This window comes from Oncorhynchus gorbuscha, linkage group LG16, assembly GCF_021184085.1.
Source record: "Oncorhynchus gorbuscha isolate QuinsamMale2020 ecotype Even-year linkage group LG16, OgorEven_v1.0, whole genome shotgun sequence".
NCBI classification, from domain to species: Eukaryota; Metazoa; Chordata; class Actinopteri; order Salmoniformes; family Salmonidae; genus Oncorhynchus; species Oncorhynchus gorbuscha.
This window is the reverse complement of record NC_060188.1, coordinates 37,997,912-38,013,247: the sequence shown is the minus strand read 5'-3', so window position 1 is coordinate 38,013,247 and position 15,336 is coordinate 37,997,912. Positions and strand designations below refer to the sequence as shown.

At 41.4% G+C, this 15,336-nt stretch overlaps 2 protein-coding genes across 3 annotated transcripts; both read right to left on the bottom strand.

Moving 5' to 3' along the window:
* Positions 1 to 1,416: 1,416 nt before the first annotated feature.
* Positions 1,417 to 4,580, bottom strand: LOC124000518 (T-cell immunoglobulin and mucin domain-containing protein 4-like). The gene is made up of 7 exons (XM_046306930.1): positions 4,458 to 4,580; positions 4,000 to 4,341; positions 3,789 to 3,857; positions 3,603 to 3,670; positions 3,405 to 3,498; positions 3,207 to 3,243; positions 1,417 to 2,453 (listed from the first exon to the last, which is right to left on the bottom strand). Exons 1-7 carry the CDS (start codon positions 4,504 to 4,506, stop codon positions 2,282 to 2,284), a joined length of 831 nt encoding a protein of 276 aa, XP_046162886.1. The 5' UTR covers positions 4,507 to 4,580; the 3' UTR covers positions 1,417 to 2,281.
* A 169-nt stretch (positions 4,581 to 4,749) lies between these two features.
* havcr2 (hepatitis A virus cellular receptor 2) lies at positions 4,750 to 13,410 on the bottom strand. 2 transcript variants are annotated; one of them, XM_046306946.1, is made up of 7 exons: positions 13,267 to 13,410; positions 12,761 to 13,105; positions 6,620 to 6,742; positions 6,291 to 6,404; positions 6,091 to 6,161; positions 5,794 to 5,893; positions 4,750 to 5,512 (listed from the first exon to the last, which is right to left on the bottom strand). In XM_046306946.1, exons 1-7 carry the CDS (start codon positions 13,325 to 13,327, stop codon positions 5,352 to 5,354), a joined length of 975 nt encoding a protein of 324 aa, XP_046162902.1. In that variant the 5' UTR covers positions 13,328 to 13,410; the 3' UTR covers positions 4,750 to 5,351. The 2 variants fall into 2 exon arrangements, with proteins under 2 accessions (XP_046162902.1, XP_046162903.1); XM_046306947.1 differs by having other exon boundaries at positions 5,794 to 5,890.
* Between the last annotated feature and the right edge of the window lie 1,926 nt (positions 13,411 to 15,336).

The following is a 15,336-nucleotide window of genomic DNA, read 5'->3' as shown; positions in this document are numbered from 1 at the left end:
TAGCGTGTTCATCACTTTTATTTCCATGACTGATCAAACTTGTTTTCCCATGGCTGGTTCTCATACAGTGCATACAAAAAGTATTCAGACCCCTTCACTTTTTCCATATTCTGTTACGTTACATCAATCTACACACAAAACAACATAAAGACAAAGTGAAAACAGGTTAAGACATGTTTTTAAATGTATTAAAAGTAAAAAACATAATTACCTAATTTACATAATTATTCAGACTCTTTGCTATGAGACTTGAAATTGAGGCACAGATCTGGGGAAGGGTACCAAAACATTTCTGCAGCATTGAAGGGCCCCAAGAAAACATTGACCTCCATCATTCTTAAATGGAAGAAGTTTGGAACCACCAAGACTCTTCCTAGAGCTGGCCGCCTGGCCAAACTGAGAAATCGGGGGGGGGGGGGGGGGCTCAGTATTATTCTTGGTCAGGGAGGTGAGCAAGAAACCTATGGTCACTCTGGCAGAGCTCCAGAGTTCCTCTGTGGAGATGGGAGACCTTCCAGAAGGACAATCATCTCTGCAACACTGCACCAATCAGGCCTTTATGGTAGAGTGGCCAGACAGGAGCTACTTCTCAGTAAAAAACACATGACACCCCGCTTGGAGTTTGCCAAAAGGCACGTAAAGGACTAACAGACCATGAGAAACTAGATTCTCTGGTCTGATGAAACAAGAATGAACCCATATAGAATACTGAGAATCGGAATACATATTGATGAGGGCACTTAGAGTGTGGTGTCAGGATAACAACCTCTCACTCAAAGTCAAGAAAACAAAGGAGATGATCGTGAACTTCAGGAAACAGCAGAGAGATCAGCCCCCTATCCACATCGACGGGACAGCAGTGGAAAAGGTGGAAAGTTTTAAGTCCCTCGGAGTACACATCACGGACAAACTGAAATGGTTCACCCACACATTGTGGTGAAGAAGGTGCAACAGCGCCTCTTCAACCTCAGGCTGAAGAAATTTGTCTTGTCACCTAAAACACTCACAAACTTTTACAGATGCACAATCGATAGCATCTTGTTGGGCTGTATCACCGCCTGGTATGGCAACTGCTCCGCCCACAACCATAAGTCTCTCCAGAGGGTAGTGAGGTCTGCACAACGCATCACCGGGGGCAAACTACCTGCCCTCCAGGACACCTACAGCAACCGATGTCACATGAAGGCCAAAAACATCATCAAGGTCAACAACCACCCGAGCCACTGCATGTTCACCCTGCTACCATCCAGAAGGCGAGGTACTGACAGGTGCATCAAAGCTGAGACCGAGAGACTGAAAAACAGCTTCTATCTCAAGGCCATCAGACTGTTAAACAGCCATCACTAACACAGAGAGGCTGCTGCCTACATACAGACTTGAAATCATTGGCCACTTTTATAAACGGATCACTAGTCACTTTAATAATGCCACTTGAATAATGTTTACATATCTTGCATATCTCATCTCATATGTATATACTGTATTTTATACAATTTATTGCAGCTTGCCTATGCCGTTCTGTCATTGCTCATCCATATATTGATATGTATGTATTCTTATCCAATTCCTTTACTTAGATTTGTGTGTATTAGGTAGTTTTGTGGAATTGTTAGATTACGTGTTAGATATTTCCACACTGTCGGAACTAGAAGCACAAGCATTTTGCTGCACTCGCAATAACATCTGCTAACCATGTGTATGTGACAAATACAATTTGATTTGATTTGATCGGCACCTAAGTACACCACATGGCCAAAAATATCCGGACACCCCTTCAAATGAGTTGATTCAGCTACTTCAGCCACACTCGTTGCTGACAGGTGCATAAAATCGAGCACACAGCCATGCAATCTCCATAGACAAAACAATGGCAGTAGAATGGCCCGTAATTAAGAGCTCAGAGATTTTTAACGTGGCACAGTCACAGGATGCCACTTTTCCAACAAGTCAGTTTGTCAAATTTCTGCCCTGCTATAGTTGCCCCGATAAACTGTAAGTGCTGTTATTTTGACGTGGAAGGACCTAGGCGCAACAATGGCTTACTACATCAAGAAAATACAGTCATTGTAATTGAAACCTACACTGTTAGTGCTGAATACACATAGATAGCCATATTAGTGAGCTTTTCCTTTCACACAAACATTTGAAATATACAAATCAAGTAAATTTTTACTCATTTATCCACCAATAAGCAACTGATTTTGTTGTAGCTTGTCTTGTCTGGTTGAATCATTAACCTATAAGTTCAGACTCAGCCCTGTAAACACAGAGCTACCGCGTGTTAACAGCATGACTGTGGTGATGTGTCCATGCTTTGTCGGGGGCACTCCTCATAGTCGTCTCTCTCGTTGTCATCTATTTGATAGACGTTCTCCACCGCCATCTCTCGAGTATGCACACCCAAGCTGGACTCTGAGTTGCTGTACAGGACTGAGCTGCCAGAGTGCTCTGGTCTGATAAAGGAAAGAACAGTAAATACACAGCCAAGGGAGACATGCATGCTTTTATTGACTGCATTATATTTTGCTTAGTTCCACTCTAGTGATTTCACCAATCCAGATGAATTAATACTGAGAAAAGTTTGAGCTTTAGTGTACAAGCTGACATAGCACATAAAGTTTGTATTGATTTAAGATACTTATTTTGCTCTGCATTGTGACTATGGAGCATTTCCCCCCAAAATATTGTACCTTTATTTAACTAGACAAGTCAGTTAAGAACTTAAGAACAAATTCTTATTTTACAATGACGGCCTACCCCGGGCAATCCCTAACCCGGACGACGCTGGGCCCATCGTGCGCTGCACTATGGGACTCCCAATCACGGCAGGTTGTGACACAGCCCGGAGAATACTGTATGTGTAATGTTTATTAGATTCTAAAAGCAATGACCTACTGGCCAGTTAGGTAATCTCAAGTCATATTTCTTAACGACACAGACAAGAGTAGCAATGGCTCACAAGATGTTCACATGAGTGTTCAGAAGAAGCCCGGTTGTTTCACTTCCTCAGAGTGTTGTGTTCTTGGGTCTCATTAGTCAAAGTTTCAGTATTACCTCAGGTCAGTTGCCATAATGTTTTTGCTAATTAGGCAGACATGTCTCATGGAGGGACATTGCACTTTGACTCAGTTATTCTATTGGCATATTGCGGTATTTCATCTACTCTTGTCAGTTGGAAGAAATACAGTCATGATTAGCATACTTACATTTGGACTACCGTAGCAATTGTTTTCCATCGCTTTCCTGTAATTACGTCAACAAAGACTGTGTTAGAGTATTCAGAAAAACTTAAATAGCAAACTATTTAACTATTTACTTCTTGTAACACTGTCAACACCCTTAGGGATATATTCACGAGAATTAGTACTTAATATGCAGGCAAATGTAGAGATGTGTGTACTTACTCAAGATGACAAGTACAGACATAATCACCACCCCTGTCAGAACCAGTAGAATGGACACCACGATCACAGGCAGCTTATGACCTGTCATCTGCTCCTGTTAACATCACGGATTCAGTTAAAATGACATCTCGGTACAGTACCAGATCACACAGTGGGATTTCTTATTTGCCAGAATTTGTAATGTGGAACTATGCATACCAAAATGGATTCGCTGTAAAGTGGCGTGGATGTGTCTGAATACTCTGTGGAATTTGTGGTCACATGACCTACACAGTGAGGAATTTACAGGTTTTATTTTCAGATGTAAGAATAATGCTGCACTAAAAACGATATAAAAGTATGATTTTGATGGACTGATGTTATTCTGTGCTCTCTGTTCCATACAGTGTGTGTGGTTGTCCATGGTCTGTTGAGTTATGGTCACTTTAGCCTGAGATGTTGTCGGGACAGGTGCTGAAATCAGAAAGCAATACAATACTAACTGCTCAGCTTGAAAAGTATAGATGCTAAGAAATCATGTCACTCATTAGGCTGACAAAGATCACCTGTACAGCATCAAGTTACTGAATAACATAGCATGTTGTGCATTTCTTACCTTTCTCAATTTTCAAGTTGACATGATATTTCTCATCATTCCACAATCCGTAAACATGCACACGACAGCCGTATTGTCCCGAGTCTTTTTCAGTGACATTGAGGATTGTGAGAGAGACATCCCCTGTCTTCAGCACCCCGAATAAATGATATCTAACCGAAGATCTCCATGTCACTTTAGTGCCATCAGATGAGATAATTTCCTTGTTACAACCAGAGTTCGGTATGGCTCCTCTCCCCCAGCATATGGCTGATACACCTTGCTTTATGGTGTTATATTTACATGGCAGAGTGACATTCTGGCCCTCAATACCAATGACTTTTGGGTCAATGCATTCACTGACTGGAAAAGAGGGAGGGAGAGGAGGACAGAGATACTTTCAATTGTAAATTATGAATTCACGTATTATCAAGTAAATAACCAGCCTAAAAGAGATGCTACCATCGTGAATCACTTACCTGAAAGTAGACAGAGGAGAAACCAGCCTAAAGCACAGTGAGTCTCCATGATAGGGTCATATCACTTCACCCTTCGCCATTCAAACACCAACTGCATATATGCACAGTCATCTGAACTCTCTCTCTTTAATAAAGTCAAACCTCCTGAGCACATGACTTCATCTACTTGACATCTGCTTTCAGATGTTTCCGTTGCACTCAGAAAGGCAGAGATGGTCATTGTGGTAATTTTGGGGGGGGAGGCCACACATCATCCAAATAATATAACACACAGAACTGCACAGGTTTTTGGAAGGTTCATAAAGTTCTTTATTGAAAAGATATTAAAACCAAAACCATTTGTTCATGTCAATTCTGTTGAAGGTTGCATTTAATGTTATGTTAGTGCAGAATCAAGTCTCAAGGGAACAAACTTTCTCTTGAGTGGTATTTATTTATCCTTTCATTTACACCTCATCACACAAAAACATGGCTAGATAACATAGCCGGAGTATACAAAACATAAACAATTCCTGCTCTTTCCATAACATAGACTGACAAGGTGAATCGAGCTGAAAGCAATAATCCCTCATTGGTGGCACTTTGTCCACTTCAATCAGTGTATATGCAGGGGAGGAGACAGGTTGATAGATCATTTTTAAGCCTTGGAACATGGATTATGTATGTGTGTCATTCAGAGGGTGAATGGGCAAGACAAAAAAATGTAAGTGCCTTTAAACAGGGAATAATAGTAGGTGGGGTGGGTGCAACTCAGTGTTAGTAACCTCTTATGAGTGGTCCTACATTGGCAATGTCACAACGTGTTGAAAAACTGAAGAACTGAGTATGCCTACGCTAAATTGTTTTAGTTCTCTCTATACTTGAATTAATTATTGAGTGAAATAGTACACATGATCATGTATTTTGATGAGTCAACACATCTGTAGGAGCATCATAGATCCAGGCATCTGTATCGTGGTGACTGAGGGGTATTTCCGCTCTAGGGTTCCTGCTGCTGACACTTGGGGAACTGGCAGGTTCTCCTCTGACTCGGCTATTTCTGGACCGTCTGAGACCTAGATGCAGGGGGGAGGAGCCAGACAGACTTTTAATGCACACTATGCAGAAATAACGGGAGTCACCACTTTCACATCCACTTTTAGAGGCAAACTGTTTAAGCAGCTAAATTCTTCTCTAACATGATTAGCCCCTGAACAAAGAATTGGTACAATAGGATCAGGAACAGACCGTTGCAACACATTGATTAAGCTAATGCCCTGATAGAACAAGAAAAGTATTATATTCATGTCATCATTGATGAAATAAATGTAATTGCTGTGACTGCTCCACCACTCACGAAGAAGAACTGCTAGGATCAGACCAGGGATGAAGGCGATGGCTCCCACTCGGACAGTGTGTCCTATGTAGCTATCCAGAGATGGAGATGCCATTTTCTGCTGTGGGTTACAGTCATAGTTTTGCTTCAGGCACAGTGATTGAAGACAAAGTTGAAACAGAAATGTATTTGCATAAGATTAGCATTTTGCTACATTATAGCTCATAAGGCATTTAGGTTTTTATGTACAATATTCTGGTTGTATGTAGCTTCGGGACATTTTGGATATAATTTGCTTCATATCCAGTAGCACTGTACCTTAATTCCCTTGACAAGACCTATTATTGGGCCTGTAGTGCAGTCATAAAGGATATCGGGACCTTGCTCACCTAGTAAGAAAAAATATGCCGACATCTCAAACCTTGACTAACTGTAGTATCAATGACTTTTTCTGATCTATCTTTATGTGCAATACAGGTTTATCAAACATATTCAGTGTTGGTGTTGATGTCAGATACCTTCTCTGCTCTTCTCTGGTGTGAAAGGGGACCCAGATGTTTCTGTGATGGGCAGTGGTTGTTCTTCTGTCGCGGTTGGGACAATAGTCAGGATGACAGTTGGGATAAGAGGTGCTAAAGGAGTTAAAAAAACCACCACATATATTTCTGTTTAAAAACACAACACTGCTGGGGCAGTTGTGATGTGACAAAAGGTGCTAGAAATGAAAGCATAGATTTTATGGGATATTATTTTGTTTACAAACATATAGCCTAACACATTGAAGGAAACTTCAAACTATAAGGAGAAACACGAGGTTACGTTAAAGACAGTGACAGACAAAACATACCTTGTTTGTTATTTTCTGGTATAACAGAGGACCCAGGTGTGTCTGTGATGGGCAGGAGTTGGGCTGGTACTGTTGAGATGACAGTTGGTACGACAGTTGGGATGACAGTTGGTACGACAGGTGCTACAGGAGTAGAAAACAACAACTTTGATTTCTATTTAAAAACATTAAATAAGGTGATATTACAGACGGTTTCAAAATTATAACTATGGTTTTTATAGACTTGTTGTTTCTGGAAAAAGTGCACATTTTGCGTAGTTGCGGTGGCCCTTATTGCAACATAATAATCATTCATGAAGCCACACTATTTGTGATGGGGAGGAAAATCAATACATCTACATATCGGTATATTGTTGTTACAGTACCAGTCAAAAGTTTGGGCACACCTACTCATTCAAAGGTTTTTCTTTATTTTGACTAATTTCTACATTGCAGAATAATAGTGAAGACATCAAAACTATGAAATAGCATATATGGAATAATGTAGTAACCAAAAAAGTGATAAACAAATCAAAATATATTTTATATTTGAGATTCTTCAAAGTAGCCACCCTTTAACTTGCACACTCTTGGTATTCTCGCAACCAGCTTCACCTGGAATGCTTTTCCAACAATCTTGAAAGAGTTCCCACATATGCTGAGCACTTGTTGGCTGCTTATCCTTCACTCTGCAGTCCAACTCATCCCAAACATCTCAATTGGGTTGAGGTCAAAGGGGGCTGCAGGGCATTGGTTAACTTTTACATTACCAGAGGAACAGAGATGGCATAGCAGTCAGACGTGTGTGTCTACACCAAGATGTCGTAGCAGTCAGACGTGTGTGTCTACACCAAGATGTCGTAGCAGTCAGACGTGTGTATCTACACCAAGATGGCGTAGCAGTCAGACGTGTATTTGTCTTGTCCCGTCCTGTAAAGTGTTTATCGTTTTCTTCGTATATATTTACATTTCTTATGTATATACTTTAATCTCACTTTCCTTCTACGAACTGAATATACTCTCCTGCAACTCACCTCACCCAATGTGGTACAGAGCTGCTATTTTTATACTTTAGAACCGGAACCCTGAACAGAATTTAGCCAGCTAACTAGCTGATAGCTAGTAGTCAGTTAGCCACTTCTAGCGGTCCCCACCGTTAACTAGGACATAAGCCAGCCTCAACCAGGTCAATTCCTGCCAGTCTGCACAGTGCGATATCAACCCAGAGCATATTGGACTGCTTTTTCTGTACCACATCTCTGGATTCCTACAGCAAGCTCTGAACCTTTACACTGTATAATCTCAGTTAGCTAGCTACTATCCGAGTGGCTACTCCTGGCTAACATCTCTGCACCAAAGCAAGAAGCAGTTAGCCTGGAGCTAGCCTGGAGCTAGGCCCATCTCCTGGCTAGCCAAAGAGGTCCACCAGCCAATTATTGGGGTACAAAAGGCCTGGACCCTTTACTGCCGACACGGTCCCCCGCAGATCTATCATCGACTGGTCTGCCGACATAACCGTCCGAAGTGGTTTCAACAGGCCCGGACGCCTTGCCTTGGTTTCATAAATGTTAACATTAGAAGCCTCCTCCCTAAGTTTGTTTTATTCACTGCTTTAGTACACTCCCCAAACCCTGATGTCCTTACAGTGTCTGAAATGGTTGCATATGCCAGAACCAATGTACTGTACCACATCTCAGAAAACCAAGACAGGTAGTCCGGGAAAGATTTCAGGAAATATTCACAAGCATGTGTTTGCGGGAAAAATAAGCTGACGTTTTATTACAAGAATGCAGACTGAAAGATGCATCTGTACAGCTTTCTAACATGTTAAAAAACACTGAACACATTTGTTTAGTGAGAAGAGACCAACAGATGACATTGCTTGATTAACTACATTAAAGCTCAGTGTTGCATCAATCATAAAAGACACCCCTGCTGTGAGCAGAGCTTTCAATGTTGTTCAGATGCTGGATAAACTTTTTATAATGAATTATACATACTTATTTATTGTCCTATCATGGGGAACAACGTTTTTCAAATCAATTATATTTCATTAATTAATTTATGATCCTATATTGATGGAACGGTCCACAACCCTATACACTGGACACCCACCTGAATGACCCAGATACTCAGGAGAAGTCCCTAACTGTTTTATGGGCCTGCTGTAAGCGGTCTGTATGCAGCCAGAATGCGGTCAGAGACCAAGAGCAGCACTGCCCCCTCAAGATTCTGAGCCTGCTTGGTCCTGCAAAGCCAAAGCCCCCTAAAGGGAGAGCATACTATACAAGGACATTCTCAAAGCTGCTAATGAGAACCTTGACGACCTTGTACCTAGGCGGTGGGGATTCCGGTGGGGTGCCCCCACCCATGTAGTGGCAGTGCTGGAAACACTAGCTGCAGTAACCCATGGGGAGGGGGTCACACTCGGACATTCAGAGAGGGGGTATATTATTGTGGCCCTAGAGGCACAATATCAAAAGTCTGACTGCATGGAGATGCTTGGGAATATGGTCAATACGGGGGACCGTGTTGTGGGTGTTTCAGGGAAAAGGTGTACATTTGACCTCCATCTTCTCATACGGCTGCAACTGTAAATGCATTTGTAAATCAAGACCTTTCTTGAGTTGGGCTCTGGGATGGTGCAACTGTTGAGAATGTAAGCCTATGGTTGTGTGGGGTGAAAGGGTTGAGTGTGTATGAATGAGTGTGTGTGTGGGTGTATGTGTATGTGTGTATCCCACAAAGGAGTAAAAGATGTTAGGGACAATAGAAGATGATTAACAACAATTGTTTGCTAATATAATAATTGCTTGTAATAATGTAATTTTGATAATGGCGAGACTGGTGAGGTAAAATTCATTTCATAAATTGCCTACATTACTACAAATATTAATAGCTAATTATGTAAAATAAGAAACTGGATTCTTATATATATATATATTGATGGCTATATATAATACAAATCGAGGTAAGGGTGTTGGAAATAGATTTGGCAGTTGATCTACTGCTGTTCTGTAAATGGCACTGTGTGCTCTTTTCGAAGGATGGATCCCAGTCTCTTCAGGGCTATGGGAAACGGGGGGTCGGGGGTTGTCTGCCGGGCATTGGGATGACAACCCAACTCGGGATGAGGAGGGCTTTTAGAGGGTGGAATAGTTGGGACCAATTGGAGGTTTACTTAGTAGCAATGCAAATATCATGGTACAGCTACAGTATATAGACACTCAATCATCATGTTACTTTTTGATGGTACGTTTACAAACATATATTTTAATAAATAGAATTGAAAGTTGTGTCTCATTATGGTAAGTGGTGAAATAAGTATAGCCAGTTATAATTTTACATTACCATGTCGTTTATCAATTAAATGGTCTGACGGAGATGTGGACATACTCGGTATACGAATCTCAAAAGAAAGAAACTATCTCACTCCAATAATATTTATATAAAGTTAGCAAAACTAGATAAGATCTTGCTACCATCTATTTGTGGAAAAATCACCCTGATTAACTATTTAGTCATATTACATTGATGTATATGGTTATATATATTTACCAATTTTCTTTTTTTTAAATGCATGCTCTTCAACCGATTGTTGCCCGCACCCGCCTGCCCGACTAGCATCACTACTCTGGACGGTTCTGACTTAGAATATGTGGACAACTACAAATACCTAGGTGTTTGGTTATATTGTCAACTCTCCTTTCAGACTCACATTAAGCATCTCCAATCCAAAATTAGATCTAGAATCAGCTTCCTATTTTGCAACAAAGCCTCCATCCCTCATGCTGTAAAACATACCATCGTAAAACTGACTATTCTACCGATCCTTGATTTCGGCAATGTCATTTACAAAATAGCCTCCAACACTCTACTAAGCAAACTGGGTGTAGCCTATCACAGTGCCATCCATCACCAAAGCCCCATATACTACCCACTACTGCAACCTGTATGCTCTCGTTGGCTGGCCCTCACTACATATTAGTCGCCAAACCCACTGGCTCCAGGTCATCTATACATTTTTGCTAGGTAAAGCCCCGCCTTATCTCAGCTCACTGGTCACCATAGCAACACCCACCAATAGCACAAGCTCCAGCAGGTATAATTCAATGGTCATCCCCATAGCCAACATTTACTTAGGCCGCCTTTCCTTCCAGTTCTCTACTGCCAATGACTGGAACGAATTGCAAAAATCACTGAAGCTGGAGTCTTACATCTCCCTCTCTAACTTTAAGCATCAGCTGTCAGAGCAGCTTACCGATCACTGTACCTGTACACAGCCCATCTGTAAATAGCACACTGAACTACCTCATCCCCATACTGTTATTTATCTTCTTGCTCTTTTGCTCCCCACTATCTCTACTTGCACATCATCATCTGCACATCTATCACTCCAGTGATAATGCTAAATTGTAATTATTCCGCCTCTATGGCCTATTTATTGTCTTACCACACTACTCTTCTACATTTGCACATACTGTACATAGATTTTTATATTGTGTTATTGACTGTTTGTTTATGTGTAACTATGTGTTGTTGTTTTTGTCGCACTGCTTTGCTTTATCTTGGCCAGGTCGCAGTTGTAAATGAGAACTTGTTCTCAACTGGCATACCTGGTTAAATAAAGGTGAAATACATTTTTTTTTTATATAACAAAAGGTTGGGTGATTGTGGCGGCCAGGTCATCTGATGCAGCACTCCATCACTCTCCTTCTTGGTCAAATAGATCTTACACAGCCTTAAATGGAAGAAGTTTGGAACCACCAATACTCTTCAAAGAACTTGCAAGATTCTCTGGTCTGATGAAACCAAGATTGAACTCTTTGGCCTGAATGCTGAGCGGCACATCTAGAGGAAACCTTGCACCATGCCTACTGTGAAGCATCGTGGTGGCAGCATCATGCTGTGGGAATGTTTTTCAGTGGCAGGAACTGGGAGACTAGTCAGGATCGAGGGAAAGATTAACAGACCAAAACACAGAGAGATCCTTGATGAAAACCTGCTACAGAGCGCTCTGGACGTCAGACTGAGGCGAAGGTTCAACTTCCAACAGGACAACGACCCTAAGCACACAGCCAGGACAAAGCAGGAGTGGCTTCGGTACAAGTCTCTGAATGTCCTTGAGTGGCCCAGCTCGAGCCCGGACTTGAACCCGATCGATCATCTCTGGAGAGACCTGATAATAGTTCTGCAGCGACGCTCCCCATCCAACCTGACAGAGCTTGAGAAGATCTGCAGAGAAAAATGGGAGCAACTCACCAAATACAGGTGTGCCACGCTTGTAGCGTCATATCCAAGAATCGAGGCTGTAAGCGCTGCCAAAGGTGCTTCAACAAAGTACTGAGTAAAGGGTCTGAATACTTTTTTATTTTTAATACATTTGAAAAAAATTCTGCTTTGTCATTATGGGGTATTGTGTGTAGATTGATGAGGGGAAAAAACTATTTAATCCATTTTAGAATAAGGCTGTAACGTAACAAAATGTGGAAAAAATCAAGAGGTCTGAATACTTTCCAAATGCACTCTGTGTTGAGCAATATGTTTAGAACATCAAATCTCAATAAAATCACAGTAACGAATCATTATACATATAGAATCGTGAGAATCTGAATTCATATCATATTGGCACCTAAATACACTACATGGTCAAAAGTATATGGACACCCCTTCAAATGAGCGGATTCGGCTACTTATATATATATAATATATAATATAATATATAATATATATATATATAATATGCACAAAGAGAGGTCCATACAGAAATGGTTTGTCAAATTGCGGAAGAACTTGACTGACATGCACAGAGCCCTGACCTCAACCCCATCGAATACCTTTGGAATTAATTGGAACGCAAACTCTGAGCCAGGCCTAATTGCCCAACATCTGTGCCCAACCTCACTAATGCTCTTATGGCTGAATGGAAGCAAGTCCCCGCAACAATGTTCCAACATCTAGTGGAAAGCCTTCCCAAGAAGAGTAGAGGCTGTTATAGCAGCAAAGTGGGGACCAGCTCCATATTAATGCTCATGATTTAGGAATGAGATGTTCGACGAACAGTTGTCCACATACCCATGGCCATGTAGTGTATCATTGTGAGGTCCCTGACAATTCCCAGCCTTAACCTTTGTATTCATGATAACAGTTGTATATTCTCACCTTGTCGAACAATTAAATGAACGGTGTGCGTCAGGTCGTTGAACAGTCCTGATAGCGCCACACGGCAGTGGTAATACCCAGAGTCTCCCTCTCCGACGTTGTAGATAATGAGAGAGACATCTCCACTCTGAAGCTTCCCTGGTAACCTGTGTCTGTAGGACCTCCTGTAGGTTACCTCTACTCCATTAGTAACAATGACTGTGTTCTCACAGCCGAAGAGAGACGGCTGTGCTCCTCTCCCCCAGCACACCTCTGTCAGACCCAGGGTAGCGGTGTCATACCTACAGGTCAGAGATACCGTCCTACCTGCAACACCAACCACTGTCTCCATGACGCCATCACACACTGCAGGCAACAGAAACACAATCGCGGACACGTTAGTGGGACCTCAATAGTGCGCCAGTCTCGGACAAACAGAAGAGTGCGTTAGACATTTCCTTAAAGTTTTTTCGGATTGATTCGTTTTACCTGACTGAGGTTCATGGTTTACAGAGATTAAGACTTACATGCCAACAGAGAGACTGTGAGAAGGGTATGAAGTGTAGACCGCATTGTCGTTGTGTTCATCGAAACAAGACAGACAATCAGTTTTGTCTCACAGTCTGGCACCGCTTCCTTTTTTTAACTGAATGTATCACAGATGGCTTTAAACAGACTGTGTGTGCCAATCAACCTCGAATACCACAGCACTTCTCTACCATCGCCCACAAACCTTGCCAGGGATTTCAGCATTCACCCACCAGGGGGAGTAGTGAGACTGTCTATTATATCCACGGCAACAGGCCAATGCTTCAGAAATCAACATTACTGTGAAACAATGTGTATTAGAGGGATCTTGGAATGCCTGATTTACTACATTTTCTTTGTTTATCTCCATCCCTACAAGTATAACTTGGCAACGCCATAATAACTGTCTTTCATAGTGTCGTTGTGAAAGGACGATTTCCCATGATAACTCTGTGGTTTATATATCTTTAACCTGCAGTTTGTTTAGACACTTATCCAGGAACAAAATCTCCTACTTGACGGCAGAGTTGTAATTTGATCACACACGGAGGAGTGGGAATAGGATATAAAGAAATGTCAAGTATAAATGTTTGGCTTGTGCTTTTCATCTGAGTGATCTTCTCTGAAGATAGTGTGTGTGACATATCCCACAGATAGTTGAGACACTGTTCATGGCCATTGTCTAATGTGGCTGATCTACTTTTTTCGGTACGTCCAGACGTTCCATTTGATGATTTAAATAAGAGAGCAGACCTAGAGAAGTTTTTTTTTTACATGGGTTGCTTGCCTTGCTGAATGCTCTAGCGCTACACCTTCGGTACGCATGCTGTTCCACATTCCAAATTAAGACTGAGCGACTCAGTATATTAGCTATGAATAGATCTGTTGTTGCGGAACAACTGTTTTCCTAGTCACTGAAAAGCAGTAGGACCTGGTCCCTGGTCTGAGAAAGAATTTAAGAGGGGGTTTCAGATGAGTCATGAAAGTTTATTTCTAACTGCACTAGAATTGAGAGAGTTACAATCAGTTGCAAACAGTAAATGTCCCTCTAGTGCCTTATTCATCTCATGTCTCATAGTTTCACGATGTGCACAGTGTAGACCACACTGTGTGTGACGTGGTGAGGTTGGACCCAGGTGCAGATTAAAGACCAGACGAGGAATCAGGGTTAAGGATAAACATAATACTTCACTGATAAACAGTAGCAGCAGGATCACAGTACACTAGAAGAAGAAAACCCCCACAAACACTAAGTCTCAAACTCACTCAGGAAACAACCGCATACGGTAAACAATTCAAGCTTCAGCAAAGGACAACAGAAAACACACCTCTTTCAACAGGGAAATCTGCCGTCCTCTGCCGTCCTCTGCCGTCCTCTGGTGACAGGTGGAACCATGACACTGTACAGCATGGTGCTGTGTAGAACACACTAGCTGTGTTCGAATACTCATGCTAACCCACTAACCATACTATTTGTAATGTAAATTGAGTATGTACTATGATTATTAGTCATAGTATGGATATAGTTAGTATGCCAAAAGTTGCCTTATGTCCAACTACATTTGCCCAAATACTAAGTATACAAGCAGTGGACAATATATCCGTGCTTTTGGGGCCTATAATGAAATTCTTCAGAAAATGACTGTGGCTTAACAACATTTTCAGATTTGAAATAAATGATGGAAAATATGCAGCCAAAGTCCAACGAGAGCAGATACAAATTCATTTGCTTCAACTAATTATGACAAATGTTGAAAAAAATGTTAAGCAATGTAATAAAGTATTGACTTTTCAAATAAATTAAGTTATACGTTATGCTGTCTGACAATTTGTTCGCTTCGCTAGCCTTATGCACCGCATAGCATATCATTACAGCAGTTGCTTGTATGTACCGCCGCTATGTTAGCTAGCTACCGTCCTAACGTTGGTTGGCTATTAATATATTGAACTCGCCAGTATATTAACTATATGCTATCTAACTAACTACCCAATGTTTATTGACTTTATTATTCAAGTCATTCTTGGCTTAGCTAAGTGGTATAGTCTTTGTACGTTCTCAATAGACATTG

Excerpts from the sequence above, each read along its gene's own strand:
- LOC124000518 (XM_046306930.1), bottom strand. The coding sequence starts at position 4,506 with ATGGAGACTCACTGTGCTTTAGGCTGGTTTCTCCTCTGTCTACTTTCA. Across the intron at positions 3,671-3,788 it reads CATGGACAACCACACACACT|GTCATGTGACCACAAATTCC; the intron begins GTATGGAACAGA and ends CTCACTGTGTAG. Across the intron at positions 2,454-3,206 it reads ATTGCTACGGTAGTCCAAAT|ACCAGAGCACTCTGGCAGCT; the intron begins GTAAGTATGCTA and ends TTCCTTTATCAG.
- havcr2 (XM_046306946.1), bottom strand. The coding sequence starts at position 13,327 with ATGAACACAACGACAATGCGGTCTACACTTCATACCCTTCTCACAGTC. Across the intron at positions 6,743-12,760 it reads TCATTTAATTGTTCGACAAG|CACCTGTCGTACCAACTGTC; the intron begins GTGAGAATATAC and ends CTACTCCTGTAG. Across the intron at positions 5,513-5,793 it reads GATCCTAGCAGTTCTTCTTC|GTCTCAGACGGTCCAGAAAT; the intron begins GTGAGTGGTGGA and ends CCCTGCATCTAG.